This window comes from Cyrtonyx montezumae, unplaced genomic scaffold (assembly GCF_038088225.1).
Source record: "Cyrtonyx montezumae isolate F1298 unplaced genomic scaffold, pur_monq_1.0 scaffold_8, whole genome shotgun sequence".
In the NCBI taxonomy this organism is placed as follows: domain Eukaryota; kingdom Metazoa; phylum Chordata; class Aves; order Galliformes; family Odontophoridae; genus Cyrtonyx; species Cyrtonyx montezumae.
The window spans coordinates 40784988-40801449 of NW_027072089.1; the positions used below are offsets into that span (position 1 = coordinate 40784988).

The 16462-nt window shown below is 36.9% G+C and overlaps 1 protein-coding gene across 1 annotated transcript; it reads left to right on the top strand.

Annotated features, from left to right (window-relative positions):
- The first annotated feature begins 473 nt into the window (after positions 1–473).
- Positions 474–14723, top strand: LOC136059328 (opsin-5-like). The gene is made up of 5 exons (XM_065753449.1): positions 474–561; positions 3421–3583; positions 4636–4763; positions 6801–7135; positions 14112–14723. Exons 1-5 carry the CDS (start codon positions 474–476, stop codon positions 14721–14723), a joined length of 1326 nt encoding a protein of 441 aa, XP_065609521.1.
- The last annotated feature ends 1739 nt before the right edge of the window (positions 14724–16462 follow it).

The window sequence follows — 16462 nt, forward strand, 5'->3', positions numbered from 1 at the left end:
ATGTGTTTACCTAGGTATCAGTTCTTGGCTGTGATTTCTTCTGTGATTTCAGACAAGCTGAGGCTAGCAGGGCCCTCTGGGTTCATTGGGTCCAACCCCTGCTGCAGCATGGAGACCAGAGCAGGGGCCCAGGCCTACATTCATGTGGCTGCTGAAGGTCTTGGAGGAGAAGACCCTACAAACAGCCTCTGGGCAGCCTGTGCCACTGCTCCATCACCTGCACAGCACAGAATTGCTGCCTGATGTTCGGAAGGATCCTCTTGCTCATTGTCTCTTGTCCTGGCACTGGAAGGAGCCTGGCTCTGTCCTCTTCACAACCTTTATTCAGATAAATTATCTGCTGATTCAAAAAATAAAATGAAATCCTTCCTGTTCTTTACCCAGAATACACCTTATTGCCTTATAGAGAGCTTGTAGACATTTGCTTTTATACTACATTTCTAATACCATATCCTGGTTTTGTTTGTTTTCAGATGGGCCCATCTTTTACTAATTCAACATTCCAGTCCAAAATAACAGAAGCAGCTGATATTGTTGTTGGAACTTGTTATATAGTCTTTGGTAAGCATAATTTTATGATATATATGTTTATAGAGCTTTTCTAATGTTTGATGTAAGAGAAACAAAAAAAGGTAAAATTTGTTTTTGACAAAGGGCAAGCTTCTATGTATTCAAAAAGGGGAAAAAGTACAGGGTAACATCATTAAGAAGTTTTTATCCTCTGTTTTGTTGTAGGAACAAAAGCTTTATTTATTGTTAGGAGCATAAAACTGGACAGACATGCTGGATTTTGAGACTGGCATTTTTTGGTATCTGTGTAACTGTCATTGAGTCTCAGTGAGAGTTTTTATGTTCCGCACCTCAGTGCGAATCATAGAACGGTGTATCCTGGCTCCTTATGATATCTGAAGAAAAATACCAGAAGCTGTAGTCATTATGGTCCTTGAATAAGGTGCCAAAAAGATCAGGCTTATGGCCAGTGTGTACAGTCACAGCATTAGAAGGTGAGATTTCAGAGAAATGGGCTGTGTTGTTACAGAGGAGGCAAATCCCTCCTCCATAGTCCTTATCCAAAATTCAGATCCAATCCTAATGATATTGGTCAATAAATCATGAATCAGAGGAAAGGAAAAGGCAACCCTGACAGCTGACATGCAATGACTGACCCCTTGGCTAAGGACACAAAACATGGCTTCTGTCTGGTGCTTCACAAGATAGTGAAAAAATATGTAGAACTTAAATGAATACCTTAACATGGAAGGATAAGAGACAACAAATATTAACCCTGAAGTATGGGATTAGTACAAGATAAATATGCTAACAGGAAGTGAATCTGTGTCTTTAATCCCTATCAGCTGTCAATGAATGTTGGCATCTTAATGGTTTCAAATGTTCACAAATTGTTCAGTATATTTTTTCAATACTGAAAAAAATTAAGTGAATATAAGCCCTATTTCTGTTGGATTATATGGACAGCTGAGTTTAAGAAATTGTCTGGACAATACAGATCAATTTAGAGGGAGAAGTCCTTGAAGAGTTTGCATTCCTGAGTTTGCAGACCTGGTTCAGCTAATCATTTCCCAGCAGAAACCTCATGCTGTATTTCTCCCACCAGATAGACTTGAATTTTTCTGATTTAGTTTTATTTCTGTTTTTGGTATTTTCCATACGCCATCAACAACAAACAATTGCTGGTAAAATAGAGAAGATTTCATCTATATCTACTACATGTACCTCCTCCCTCATATCTACTCAGCTAATCATGCATCATGGTGTTCTTCAGAACTCTCTTTTTAATTTTCATTTTCTGAATCCCATGATAAACAACCACATTCCAACTACTGAGTCGCTCATCAGATTTTGCCTCCAGCATCTACAGTGGCAAAGATCTGAAGAGCTTAAAAAACATATGCAGTGTATTTGTAAGACTACAGAAAAGGGCCTGATCTTGTTTGAGTACTTGGATCCATTTGTTGACACCAACAAAATTGTAAATTTCTTTGCAAAATTATTGCACTGTTGCAGAATTAGAATTCAGAGGAAGGGCTTAAGGACACCAGTGACAGAGAGGAATTCAGAATCACTGCCTAGTGTAACCTGATAGTCTGTTATTTCATTTAAAAGGAAAAATCATAGTCTATCAAACATTTAGGAAATAACCTGTTTTTTCAATAACCTGACTGAGGGTGTCATTAAATTAGGCGTATTCTCTTATGTGTTTAAAGAGCCAGTGTTGGTTTGTGTTGTAGGTCTCTATGCAACTTGCTAAACTCAATATCTATATCTACATTTACCTACATTCTATAAGTAAAACGATACTTTTTCCAAAGCCAGAACAAGTTCACAAAAGCACTTGGACTCTTCTCAGTGGCTTAAATTTACACTTATGTAGCTTAACTTTACATGATGGTACCCTTCAGTTCCTTAGGCATTATCATGTCCACGGAGCTTATAAAGCTACCTATGAAAGAATTTCTCTAGTGTATCTGTAAAAGAATATCTAAAACTCAGTTCTTTGACTGCTCTCTCTCGTCAAAAATTGTCTAACTGTGATAGGTTTTAGTGGCTAATTTAAAGGTAGTGAGTTGTTTGTCCTCTGTTAGATTACTTGTAGTTTTAAGTTTCTTGGCAGATCTCATACTGAAAGTGGTACTTGCGAAGATAATTGTTGTTATCTACCCGTACTATAGACAAAACTAGATTTTTCCCTTTCATGTATTAATCAATATTCTTACTTTATTGTCTGTTATTACTAGAAACTCTAACAGGAACCTCTGAGAGGTCTCAAAGAGAAAGGAAGGGCTACCAAATGGAGAACTGTAGACCTGAAACTAGGGAAAAGTCAGCACTTGAATGACATCTCTGGCTTAATGCCGACTTCCTATAATAAAACATTTTTTGACAGCTCATTTAGCTTAGAGGACAAAATTATGTTAAATGGCCACTCCGATACTACTAATTAAATCTCTGTAGATAGATTAGATGAAAGAAGAAGGATAATAAAAAATTTCTAGAACTATTTGAAATATAAAGATGAGTAAATCACAAATAGAATATAAGAGACAAGTTAATCTGATAAATACTATGATGGCTAACTATCCTGACTGTGGAAATACATTATTCCTGCACAGGAAAATAAAAATAGATGAAGTAAATATTTCATAGATTCATTTGTGGAAGGGGCCCTTAAAGATCATGTAGTCCAGCTCCCCTGAAATGACACCTCCAGCTACATCGGGTTGCTCTCTCAGGCCAGTCCAGCCTGACCTTGAATGTCTCCAAGGATGAAACATCCATTGTCTCTTTGGGCAACCTGTTCAAGTGTTTTGCTGCAGAGGAAGATTTTTCCTTATATACAATCTAATTCAATTCTAAATTCTACAGTAAATTCTAAATTCTTCATGTTGTGTTTCTTTACAGGAATATGCTCCTTGTGTGGGAACAGTATTCTCCTATACGTCTCCTACAAGAAAAAGCATTTGTTGAAGCCAGCAGAATATTTCATTATTAACCTTGCCATCAGTGACCTTGCAATGACACTGACATTATACCCACTGGCTATAACCTCCAGCCTTTCACACAGGTTTGTCCACTATGCATGTGATATTCAACACCCTCTGCAGGCTTTGGAGGTTTGTGCCAGAGAGGAAGACTAAATTAATCTACCACTGTTGTAACAGTGGAAATTAACTAGAGGGACTGAGCAGAGTATGCTATGATAATAGCAGATACATGGGCTGTTAGTGTTAATTAATGTTCATGTCTCTTTGAGGTTACTATCATTTGGATTTCTGCAGGGCTTAGAAGATTTTGTTCCAAACATCATCTACTTACTGCATGTATTCTTCATGGCTAGTAATATTCAAGTGATGGTGAAATGCTTCTTTCCTTTTTTTTTTTAATTTGTGCAAAATTAAAAATTTGGTAGTGTGAAAACAAAAATGAATTTACTTGTTATACCTAAATTTAAAAATAAATAGTTTAAGCCAGCACTCTGAATTTAATTTTTAATTCCTACTTCTGTCCTCTTTGTCCACATTAATTCAGTCAATAATCATTGTTCAATATCTGCTTTTTGTGATCTTCTTTAACACTTGGTTAAAATATTGCTAATTATGCTGATGAAGCGGAGCCAGTCTTCAAAATCTTTTGATTACTACTACCACAAATCCTGCACGCCTCAGAGTAGAATGCGAGGAGATACAATGATTCAGGTCAAATTTCTCTTCCTCTGGAAAACCTTCACAAGAAAATCTGTTGGTTTTGATGAAACACAACTTGAAAAAACAAACAAGCAAACAAAAACTTACAACCTTGGCCTGATAGTGATGACAAGTTTGACTATTGTTTTGGTTTTCAGAGTCTTTATCCTTAAGTTAGTGCTTTGTTTCATAAAAATAAAAGGGCTCAAATGTGAATCATAATAACAAAAGGACGTATGTTCACATTACTGTCTCTAAGTTTTTCCATTGAGAATCTCTTCTGGAGTTGATCACCAGTCAGCAAATAATTTGATAATGCAGGCTTATTTATTTATGTGTAAGACAACAGGTATAAATGTATTTCTACAAGTTTGTGTTGTACTTGAAAAAGAAGAATGGCATATATATGTTAACTTTCATGATTATTTACTAGGTGGTTGTATGGGAAACACATTTGCCTGATCTATGCATTCTGTGGGCTGCTCTTTGGGATCTGTAGTCTCTCAACACTGACATTACTGAGTATCGTGTGCTGCCTCAAAATTTGTTTTCCAGCTTATGGTAAGTTACTGTTTTTGTCTAAGATCTCGGTTTTTCCATGTGAACGTAGGTGTTCATTTCTGTGTTGTGTATCCTTGTGATTATTTTCATAGCAGAGCTTTTACATCTGATCAAACAATGCACTTGTTCTGTGATCGTTAAGATCTAACTGTAAGGCTTATTGTCCTTCTTGCATAATTATTATGCAAATAATTACTCTTAATCTCTTTTAACTATGGTGACAATTTGATGACATGAAATAAGAGTTCTGAGCTGAAAGCAGGGCTAACCTGAGTAAATGAATGATTTTAGAGCTCATTGTTACATTTAAATGGAGATTTATTCATATAGATTTATGTTGATAGCTGATGCTCTTACTCTTTTTGCCAACCCCTATTTCAAATAGCATCTTTACTTTTTAACAGAATTTCACAATCAAGAAAAAAATCAGACTAAGAAAATCAGACAGTTTTGGCAGACAGACTAACTTTTTAAAGAGAAAAGTGCTATCTGGTTAATGGTTTTGAGAATCTGAGGAATGCAGATCATTAGCAGGAGGCAAATGTCTGAGGCTGGACTCTTCTCCAGAGTGTATGGTGATAGAAAAACAGGAAATGGCCACAAACTGAAGCATAGGAAGTTCCGCACAAATGTGTGTGGGAACTTCTTCCCAGTGCAGTGACGGAGCAGTGGCACAGCTGCACAGAGAGGTGGTGGAGTCTCCTTCTCTGGGGACGTTTCAGACCCTCCTGGATGCCTACCTGTGCAACCTGGGCTAGGGAGCTGCTTTGGCAGGGGATTGGACTAGATGGTCTCTAGAGGTCCCTTCCAACCCCTACAGTTCTGTGATTGTTAGGAACTCTAAATGCTCATTTAGCAGCTGAACAATTTGTATTGAATATAAATTCTGCTACAGATTAAAATTTCCAGTGCAGCATTCATCTGGCAACACATCCCTTATACTCTATAAGTGTTAATTTTTGGAGGTAATACTTTTTGCTTATCTGTTACAGTGAGGTCTTCTGTTGTGGTTGAGAAGCAAGCAGCTGAAGGTAGGGAAATCTAGAGCTAATAGTGATTTAAAGAGAATCTAAATCTCACTTTTACCCACTTGCTTTCTCAGCACAGCATAGGTCAATCTTAGAATGCAGACCTTCATTTAAATATTTTTCTGTTTTAGTAAATATCTTCATATATTTATTTGTATCCCTTAGATTTCTATTCAAGAGATCAGATTTCAGCAAAATTTGCATGCAAATTTGAAAGCATGACATGAGAAACAAAATCTTCTTTGGAGCATTCACACAAATGCTTAATATCTGTTATTACAGGAAACCCTTTTTTTTTTCCGTTTCCCAATATTTTTAATTAATTAATTAATTAATATTAATAATCTTACTGTAAGTCAGGAAATAAATATGTTTCTGCTGAGAGTTCTGTTTTTCTAAACTACTCTTTGAACAGAGGTTATGGTTACTCCTCTGTCTTGTTTCCTTATTAGAAAAAAGAAAAAAATAATACTGATATGCACTTCTTGTAAAGACTCCTCTCTTTTAGGTTTTCTTTAGTCAATGACTACTTTGAAAGTTATGTCAAAAAAAATACCAAAACTTACCTTAGCCTTCATCCAGTCTTATTGCAATTGTGAAGTTTTCAGTCCATTGTGAATCCTACTTGTGGACCAAGGCTCCATTGTATTATTGAGTGATAATAAGCTCAGAGCAAAAACCTATTCAAAATGATTAAATTTTGTGTTCAAAACAAAAACCCAACCCAGTATCTTGCTCAGACAGGAAAAGGAAAGAAAGTTTCTTTTAGTGTAATGGCTGGTGAACTCCATGGATCAATTACTTGGGTTTAGTTATTTTGCAGACAGTATTTTGAGAAGCAATCTGTAGAAGATTACAGAGCATTATTCCTGAGAGAAGGAAAAAAAAGAAAAAGGAAATTTCCAGTATGTAATACAAGGGCCTATTAATTGATCTTTGATTGTTGATTTAACTGGAGTTTACAGCACTGCTGTCTGCTGGTCTTCACTGAGTGTTTTGTGTGTTCCAGGCAACAGATTCAGGAGAAAACATGGACAAATACTGATAGCCTGTGCTTGGACCTATGCAGCAATATTTGCCTGTTCACCCCTTGCTCACTGGGGAGAGTATGGAGAGGAGCCCTATGGCACAGCTTGCTGCATTGACTGGCAATCAACCAACGTAGATGTCATGTCCATGTCATATACTGTTGTTCTCTTTGTTTTCTGTTTTATTCTCCCCTGTGGAGTCATTGTCACCTCCTACTCACTTATTCTGGTAACAGTGAAAGAATCTAGGAGAGCAGTGGAGCAGCATGTCTCTGGCCCCACCAGGATAAACAACGTGCAAGCCATTACTGTCAAGGTATCTAAAACTTAGTCTTTGACAAACTGCTTTTGCTGCAATGGGGCAGCACCATTCAATAAACCAAAAAATCGTGAGGAGATAAAGAAGGAAAAGTCGGTCCTTACTATATTTTCATCTCAGAAAGCAGAACTGTCTTGTGCAGGTTTACTCTATGGCAATGAATTCCTAAACATGCAAGTAATAGCTGTGATGCTTCTGGGGGGATGATAAATAAGTTCACAGAGCTTCCTTATTGGTGAAAAGTGAGCTTTAATACTTTTCCTTAAAGAAATTATTTGGAACATTTCTGTGGAAAATCTGGACTTTTAAATGACATTGATAATGGGGTAAGACTTAGAAACATTAAATGAAAACATAAGTATTTTACAGTACAAAAGACTCTGCCTTTTCAGATATCAGTGATAAGGTCAGGAAACATTTCCTAACAGTGAATCTCTAATGTTGGGTCTTGGTGTTCAGGTTGTTTTTTTGGTATTCCCAGAAACTTTATTTCTCTATGCTTATGAGGTCTCCCATGATCAGCTTTTATTTATTTTTTTATTTTTTTAGCATCTACTATTGTGCATCTCCCTTGAGCCTGTTTTATTAAAGCTTCACAGTCAGCCCCTTTTGCAGTATACTTTCAAAAGCCATTTCACACAGAAGTATACCTATTTATACTCTATAAATAAGGGTCTGTAAGAACTCTGTCAGGTGTCTTTGTGTGCATCTAGTAGTATCATTCAAAAAAATCCTGGTAATGTCATCTCTGATGGATTGGAGCCCTGTGTGGAAGTGTGTTTCAGCCTCATGGTAAGGAACTGGTTCTGAGTCAGTGAATTCATTTGCCCAGTTACAGGCATTTGATGGGATCTAGGTTTTCTAACTTAGTATCATTAAAGGCTTTTTAAAACAAAAACAAAATCAAATTCATTTGTGTATAATTGAATACTGGACAAAAGTTATAGAACAGTGTATCTTCATAAAAACTTCATGAACCAAAGCCTTCTCAGGTTTGTAAGTTTCAGGTTTCACTGGCTCATAGAGTAAAATTAAATCTAGTCACAGAATTTGTTGTGGAAATTTGTTTCCTACCGCCAAACTATATTCCAGGAAATAAATAAATAAACTAAACAATAAATATTATATAGCATAAGAAGAGGAGCCTTGCATTAGGTGTACTTCACACTTTATATATTATGCTTCTGGAAAGGCTTAGAGAATGTTACTTCTTGATTCTGTTCATTATATTCATGGAGAAAATCTTTGTCTTTTCTTTATTTTCATTAATCCTTCTCTAATTTCTCTAATTATTTCTACATGCTAAGTATCTTCCTTATCAACTTTCTTCTTAGAGTCTGTTTACCTTATATTCTCTCTTTGTTCATAAATGTGAATGGATTCAGTCATCTGCAAATACAATTGGATACCTCTCAGATCTGCTTCTACATAGATGATCTTATTTCTTTTTTCCATATTAGCAAGTTTGAACTCTTTGACATCTCTCTTCAAATTATCAGAATAGCTGCACTAGACATCTTAATGTGTCTGGTCTCTCTCTTTGAGTGTCTTGGTTTTAATCATTGTGAGAAACAATATTCTCCTGCCTATGGCATGGTTTTGCAACCTAAATATCATCTTCAATCCAAGCAGTTCAAGAGCTGAAGAGTATTCTCTTGTATTATTTATTTGTTATTTGCAATAACCCTTAGATGAAACATTTTCCTATTAAAGGTTTTATGTATATCTCTGCCTCAAGTCTGAATTTGCAGTACACATTTGTTTTCTTACATCTTTCACTTAACTACAGAATACAACTCTTTAATTCTTTAACTTTCTAGACTCTTTGTAACTTAACTGACCTCCATAATCCTGTTCAGTGAGACTTAGATTCTGCTTACTCTGTAAGCTTGTAACACTCAAAAATGTGCATGCACATTTTGCTCAGTATTTCTTGTCATTCTTATGAGTTCCTTCTAATAAAAACTGGAAAAATGAATGGTCCCCTCCATCTCTTCATTTGTGATGTCAACACAAACTCATTCTGAAATATCATGTAGGTTGATGCTGGTAGGCTTCTTGAATCACTATCATCTACTGACAAGTATTTATTCTTTGTCATCTCTGATTTTTTTAGTTATTTATTTTTATCTGGTATTTTTCCCCTGAGAACTGCTTTGATCTTCACTGTTAGATAATATAGTCTTTGACAAGGGCTGCTCTGAAACTGTTTATCTGCGAGTCTCACCCTGGAATAACAATACAAAAAAGATGTAGTTTTATATAATAGCCTCTTGGAGACGTGATTTAATCAAACTCATAAGAGCAGAGACGAGACTCTTTTAGGTTTATTTTTTGCTTAAGAAATTCTGCAAAAGCAAACCATTCCAAATAGGTCAATGTTATGGTTTACCTGGAATGATTATTTGTTGAAATGTAAATCTTCCAGCTGGAAAAATTGTAGCTTCTGTCAAATTAGAGACAATTTGCAGCCCATTCTCCCTCTGACCTTACCTGACCTTATCCTGCCTCTGAAACCAAGGAGCTGTAACTTAGGAGTCTTGGTCAGATCTGTCCTCTACCTCTGCTCTCTGATCCAACTCCAGCTGAAGAGCTTGAGTGTTGTGTTAGTCTTGAAAAACCAAATCCAGAAAGCGACCTGGGCACTTACAGCAAGACTTAAACAGTTAAAGTCAGTCTAAGCCCAGATACATGATTCCTAAAGCTTTCCCTTGGCAGCTGATGCCTCAAGATTCTAAGTAGTTGTCATTGATTGGTTCCTCTGTTACCATGAACATTTCCCAGGTTCCTGCAGTTTGCTTTAATCTGTATTGCCCTGTACACTAAGCTGCTACGTCTTTTCTAAGCCATATAATTGTAGCTAGGTCACAGTATCAAGTTAAGTCCTCCTTCAGTGTATTTGTTGGTTTTAGTAGAAGTTGATTTTTTTTTTAATAAAAAAGAGCAACAAAATACAGATAATATTCATTCTTACTAATGTACTTGCAGCATTAAAAGATCTATCTGCTAGGCTTATTTCTGTGCTATTTTAGAATGACAATAGCAGGATTTTTAGAAAATCAAATGTGAGTTGTCTACTGGTATTAGGGTTTTTGTGCTCATGAGTTTACAAGGTTGGCTAACTACTGAAATTGCTTGTATTATTATAGAGTATCGTGAATATCAATTAAAATGCATAAAACGGACACTGTTCCCATCTGCTTTCTTCACAAGTGCATGTGTATGCCAGTTTCTGGAATAAGCACTGGAATAGGCTCCCCAGGGAGGTGGTTGAGTCACCATCCCTGAATATGTTTAAAATCCATTTGGATGTGGTGCTCAGGGACTTGATTTAGTGGTGGGTTGTTAGAGGTAGGGTAGTATGGTTAGGTTAAAGCGGATAAATATTATGAATGCAAGCTAAAATGAAGAAGATTACTGCTTCTTCAGGACTTCCTCAGGATTAAGCAATTTCAGGAGCACATCCAAGATCCTCCTAGATGCTGTAACAGTATTTAACCACTTTTATTTTGTTTCTCATTATTTAGTCCTTCATTGATTGAAGGGAGGAGTAAAATTTAAGGCATGAATTTCCAAAACTTAGCCTGTGAATCTCTAATTTCTTTTTCTGCGTCCTCCATTTTAGCAAAGCATTGGCTCTCTGGCTTATTATTTTACAGAAGAAGAAATAGAGGTTGTAATAGTCCCTTAAGGCATACAAATATTTGAACCAAAGGAATTAATTAGCTGTTTGTAAGCATGCATTTGGACAAATCTCAGATTTTGAAAATAGTTCCACATGCCCTTTCAGAAACAATTTGTAGGATTAACTTCCTATTCCTCAGCAGAATGGTTTCATCCATAGCAATTACTCTAAAAGTGAAAGGAAAGAAAAAAAAATCATGTCATGGCCTTACCTATGGTGTCTGCTGTGAAAGTAATGCCTCTGATTTTATTACACTGGCCCACTATATCAGAGGCAGATACTGGTGGTAGAGCAGTAGGGGTTGAACATTCCCACCAGTACTCCATTACATTTTGTTACTGTGTGGTGGATGGCAGCAAAGGGGCAGTCTAACACAATGGTGTTTGACACGGAAGTGTGTATGAAGCAAAGTGGAACTGAATACCTCCATGTGGAAAAATTGGCACCCTTTGACTCCCATCAATGCTGACATTTTATGGAGACTATACAATGGATGTGAGCACAGTGAGATGGTGGGTGGTACATTTCAGTAGTGGCCATGGTGACAGTGGGTTTATGTGCCTGCAAAGCATGAAGATATATCATTCTTGTGAATGCTTAAAATGTTGCTTTTTAACTGCCTCTCCAAAACTCTTCTCTTTTGTTCTGCTTATGAAAATCTCAGTGTTCTTTCCCATCTCATGCTTGCATCACTGGTTAGCCCACTCCTCATACTTCTTACTGTGGGAAGAGTGTCAGGTGCTGTGCAAACACTTTATTAAATTCTAGACTTTTCAGTATGTGGTATGACATTATAATAATAACAGTCTCTTTCTGGATGCATGTATACATTTGTATTGTTGATATGCTCAAGTATCTTGAATTGGGTTCCTTTTGTTTAGGTGCACTTCACTTGAAATTAGGTGTCCTAAGGTCAGGCTCAAACTTGACAGTGACAAAGACCTGAGAGCCATGCATCATGTCTATTTTAGACTTATAACTTTGGATGTTATCACTTGCTTTCTCTTTCTTTTGACATTGTAAAGAGCATTGACTGTCTTTGGCTTAGAATAGAAGTTTTGGATAGCCAAAGTTATGCAAGATGAATGTTCACTTTGTTTTAAATGCTGTACGGATGCCTTTCAGGAAGGTGGCTGAGAGCTCCTTGAAAGTACGTGCCAAATGCCTTTTCACAGAAACAAAGCAAAACCTATCGCAATCCCAAAGATTAATTGCTACCATAAATAAGCCATCTGGGAAATGAACCAATCAGTTCTAATATCCATTTCTTAATGTGACTCTAAAGGGCTGAGGCATATTGCTTACCACAGAAACTGCTTTTTGTCTCAACCTTTTGTGCTGGCCATAGACAGTTCAGAATCACAAAATTGATGCACACGGCACTGGCTTTTTCACAGGTAAAGCCAGACCTTCGGCTAATGTAATGAAATAGAGCACCACAGAAAGAAAATTCAGATTAATCCCATCATATAGATTTTCCTTTATCTTTTTTAACTAGTCTTATTCTTTCAAAATACCTTGTTTTTCAATTCTGCAGTATTTAGCTTTGGATTTCAGGAGAACCAGTGGTTTTTACCAATCAAAGGAAAATTTCTTCTATAGAACCATTGTAGTAAATTGTTTTCTAGGGACATATGCAAACTCATGAACAGATTTTAGCTTGATTCGCAAAACAGTTAGACACCACAGACATTCCTCATCAAACTTGTGTAATATGTCTCTTGATAATCACCATTTATTCTTCCATTTGTACATTTACTTTTGCAAAATAAAGTTTGTGAAACTACTAAAGTCAGGGAGAAAATAGTAGCATTTTGAGTGGCTTTCTGTGCCTTAAAAGAATCCTATGTGTTTTCTGCTTGTGTTCAGTGCTCAGGGCCTGTCTCAACTTCACAATGAATACAACCATGTAATCTCTCAATCAAAAAATCTATGATTTTTGCAACCTTTAATCTATAGTCAGAGTCTCACTCAGAAAAGTGTTGGATTTGCACTTCAGGCAGTTAGTTAGCAGCTCTGTACTCCTGCTTGCAGAGGGCAGCTCAGTCAGGTGGCACAGTTAGCAAGTGAAAACAAAAAATCTTCCCTTACACATTTTCTTCTGCTTGTTTGGGGATCTGATGCTACTCTAAAGGGCATCTGAAGTACAGTAACTGCAGAGTCATGGCCTGAACCACTGATTGAACACCTGGAGAAAAGACCTGGTCAGACCCGGGAGTACAGGTGAAGGCAATTCACCTGTGTGACTGGAAGGGGTTGGAGCCTGGCCACATTAAAAGGCTGACTGCTACTGAGGAAGGATCTATTATTGGAGACTCTTGCTTTGTGGAGTTTTTTCTGCAAACCTAGATCTTCTGAAACATATGAGCATTCTGTTTCCCTCTGTCTTTGTAACACCTTCTCATTGTGTTGGTCCTGTTGCTATTACAAATGCATTTTATAGTATCTTCCTCATTTCTGGATATGTACTTTTGACAAATGTGGACTTCTGAAGTTCCTTCAGGAGCATGAATATCTTGTTTCTGTCTCTAAAATGTACATGTACTTCACTTATAAAACAGGCTTAGAACAGTACCCTTCCATGATGGTCTGCCTGTACATTGTAATGCTGATAGTGTAGTTTAGATTTCCCAGAGTTTATTATAGATTCAGTATTTATTATTGCATTTTACATATCTCTGTAATTATTTATACCAAAAAAACTTTGATTTTTTTTAATGCCTTTGTCAAGCTTTCTTGATACTACTTGGTAGGACTAGTAATTCTGAGGTAGAGACTAATTTAAATTCATGACTTTGATTCACTTTCCTGATTTATCTGCTTTTCAGCTGTCATATGCCTGCATGTGACTCGAGTTGAGCACAACCGAAAAAAAAATATGGAAGACTTTTCCTAGCCAGGAAAACTAGTATTGCTTGTGAGCTAGAAAGTAGATACAAACAAATTTGTATTATAGACTAAAGTTTCCCCAGAATGTATATTTATATGTATTTTTAGGTTGGCTTCTTTTTAGGTGTAAAAAAAGAGTTTTAGAGGTAATTCAGTGAAGAGGAAAAGGAATGTAAGAGCTGATATGTTTTAACTCTGGAAGTTATTATCAGAACTAAGTCTTAGCCAGATTTAAGTTGCTAGACAAATATGTGTTTGGAGAGCAGTTGAGATATACTTGGAGGGTGTTTTATGCATACACTATTTCAGCAGCTGTTCTTCTCATCCATGCAATTTTTTAATTCACTGTTTTATATCTCTCTCTTTTTTTTTATTTATTTATTTATTTTTGTCAACAAGCTGAGCATTGCTGTGTGCATTGGATTTTTTGCTGCCTGGAGCCCTTATGCTGTCATTGCCATGTGGGCAGCTTTTGGATCGATAGATAAGATTCCTCCTTTAGCCTTTGCTATTCCAGCTGTCTTCGCAAAGTCCTCCACTCTCTACAACCCCGTTATCCATCTTCTTCTGAAGCCCAATTTCCGAAGTACCATTGCCAAAGATTTCACAGTTCTTCAACAGTTATGTGTCAGGTGTTGTTTTTGTGTCAAGGTGCTGCAGAGCTACAGACCAACATTCAACACTGGCCTGGGAACATTTAAGGACAAAAATGAATCCAGCTGTAATGCTCTTCCGATTGCACAAAGATGTTCTTATTTTTCCTCTGAAAAGGGCAGTCATACTTTTGAATGCTTTAAAAGCTATCCAAAATGCTGCCAGGAGAGTTTAAGCACTACAGGATGCTACCCTCACAAATGTGAGTCCTTGGAAAACAACCTCCAAGTACAAGTGACAAGGGGCAGTAGGAATTCAACAAAGGTGGTAGAGCAGGAAGAAAAAAGCACTGAACTTGACAACTTGGAAATCACCTTGGAAGCAGTACCTGTGCACTGTACATTTACAGACCTCTAGAGCTGCTTACATGAAGCAATCTGGCAGTAATGTTATACTGGATTGATGAATGTAACTTCTTCTAAAGAGCCCTTCTGTTATCCCATTTTCTATGCTATCTTCCTGCTGTTTCTCTTGTAGTCTTTGATGGGACATGTGCTACAGCACAAACATGCTATAAATGTTGTGTGACTCTTGCCATGATGACTTAAGTGTATTGTAATGAATGCATTCACAGCAAACACTATTTCAGACAAATCCTTTCTGCGTGTTGCAAACTGTGTACTTGATTTTCAAGTGAATGAGCTAAATATTGAGAGATTTTCTGTGGAGTTATTACCCTTTCTAGACTTTGTGTATTTTATATCCTGTATGTTTAGAAGAAATAACTGAATGTAAAGTTTTAAAAGAGTGATCTCATGAAGTTTTACTTGTTATAACTACTGACATGACTAGTTTCCAAGAAGTGATGCCAAATGACCACATATTGTATTTGCTCTGAGTCACAGACTGCTTTGAGACAAACAGGCAGGTTCTGACCACATTCCATGTGAATGAAATCACAATACTTCTGGTAATTTGAAGATTGTGCACTGCCTTTATTTATTTATTTTTGTGTGTGTGTATTTTGAGAGGAAGTTGCTGTAGAACATTATTTGTTATGTCTAGTTTTCTCTGTTGGACATCAGCATTCATGCAGCGAAGACCTGGCATGGAAAGATCATAATGGGCAAGAATCTTCACTAGCACAGAGGTGTACAAAACATTATAGAAAAGACATCCTCTGTGATCAAAAATACTGTCTCTTCAGGGATCAAGAAGAAGCAATCAGAAAAGGCAGCAGGAGTTTGCTTAGAAAATCCTTTCAGTGTGTGATTTTTCCAAGGCTTCCCAAGATACGTGGGTCCACATGGGAACCTATCCCTGCAGGAATTCGTGCACCATCACTGCAACTCGTCTCTGACCTCAGTGATGTAGGATCCAGCTTTGAGAACTTCAGGCCATGCTGCAATTTTCCAGTGGTGAATCAGATTAAAACAGGACTGGAAGTGACGTTCAAAGGTCATTTGGTCCTTCCTGTATGGAGTCCCATTGACGTCAGTGCATAAAGTTGGGTATGTGAATAAGTCTCTGGAGGATTCCCCAACACAGTTGAATGTTTGGAGGCTTAAACTGACATATCATTGCAAAGCCTAAAACTGTCATGTTATATAAAGGCAAAAAAAAACCCACAATAATCCGTATTGTGCAGAGGGCCTGCATGCTTGGTTTTTATACAGACATTTGAAATCCCAGCTGTAATACTCACCTGCTTAAAACAATCAGAAATAAATTAACATTTTTTGTGCTGTGACTGCACTTTGAGCTGTTAGATTCACGGTGAGATGATATTTTGAGCTATTATTCTAAATAACAAATATCATTTTTTTCTAATGGAACTACACAGGAAAGCCAAGAAGGAAGTTTTGGAGTCTCCACGCACAGAGTTACAGTCACTTTCAGTCCATCATTCCCTATAGTGGAAGCCAAGACTGACTCTTGTGAGATGGTATATATTTAGCCTGGGAAATACGTGACTGTATATTTACATAATGCCTATTAGTTAACTTGAATAAAATAAAAAACACTATATCTTTCCAAATTCACATTGGACTCTCCATCAGCTCTGAGTACAGAGTAAAACAATTGCATAAATGATCACATTCTACTTTGGCCAGAAATTGTCAAGCTTTAAAAGTTACTACTGAATCCATGCCAGT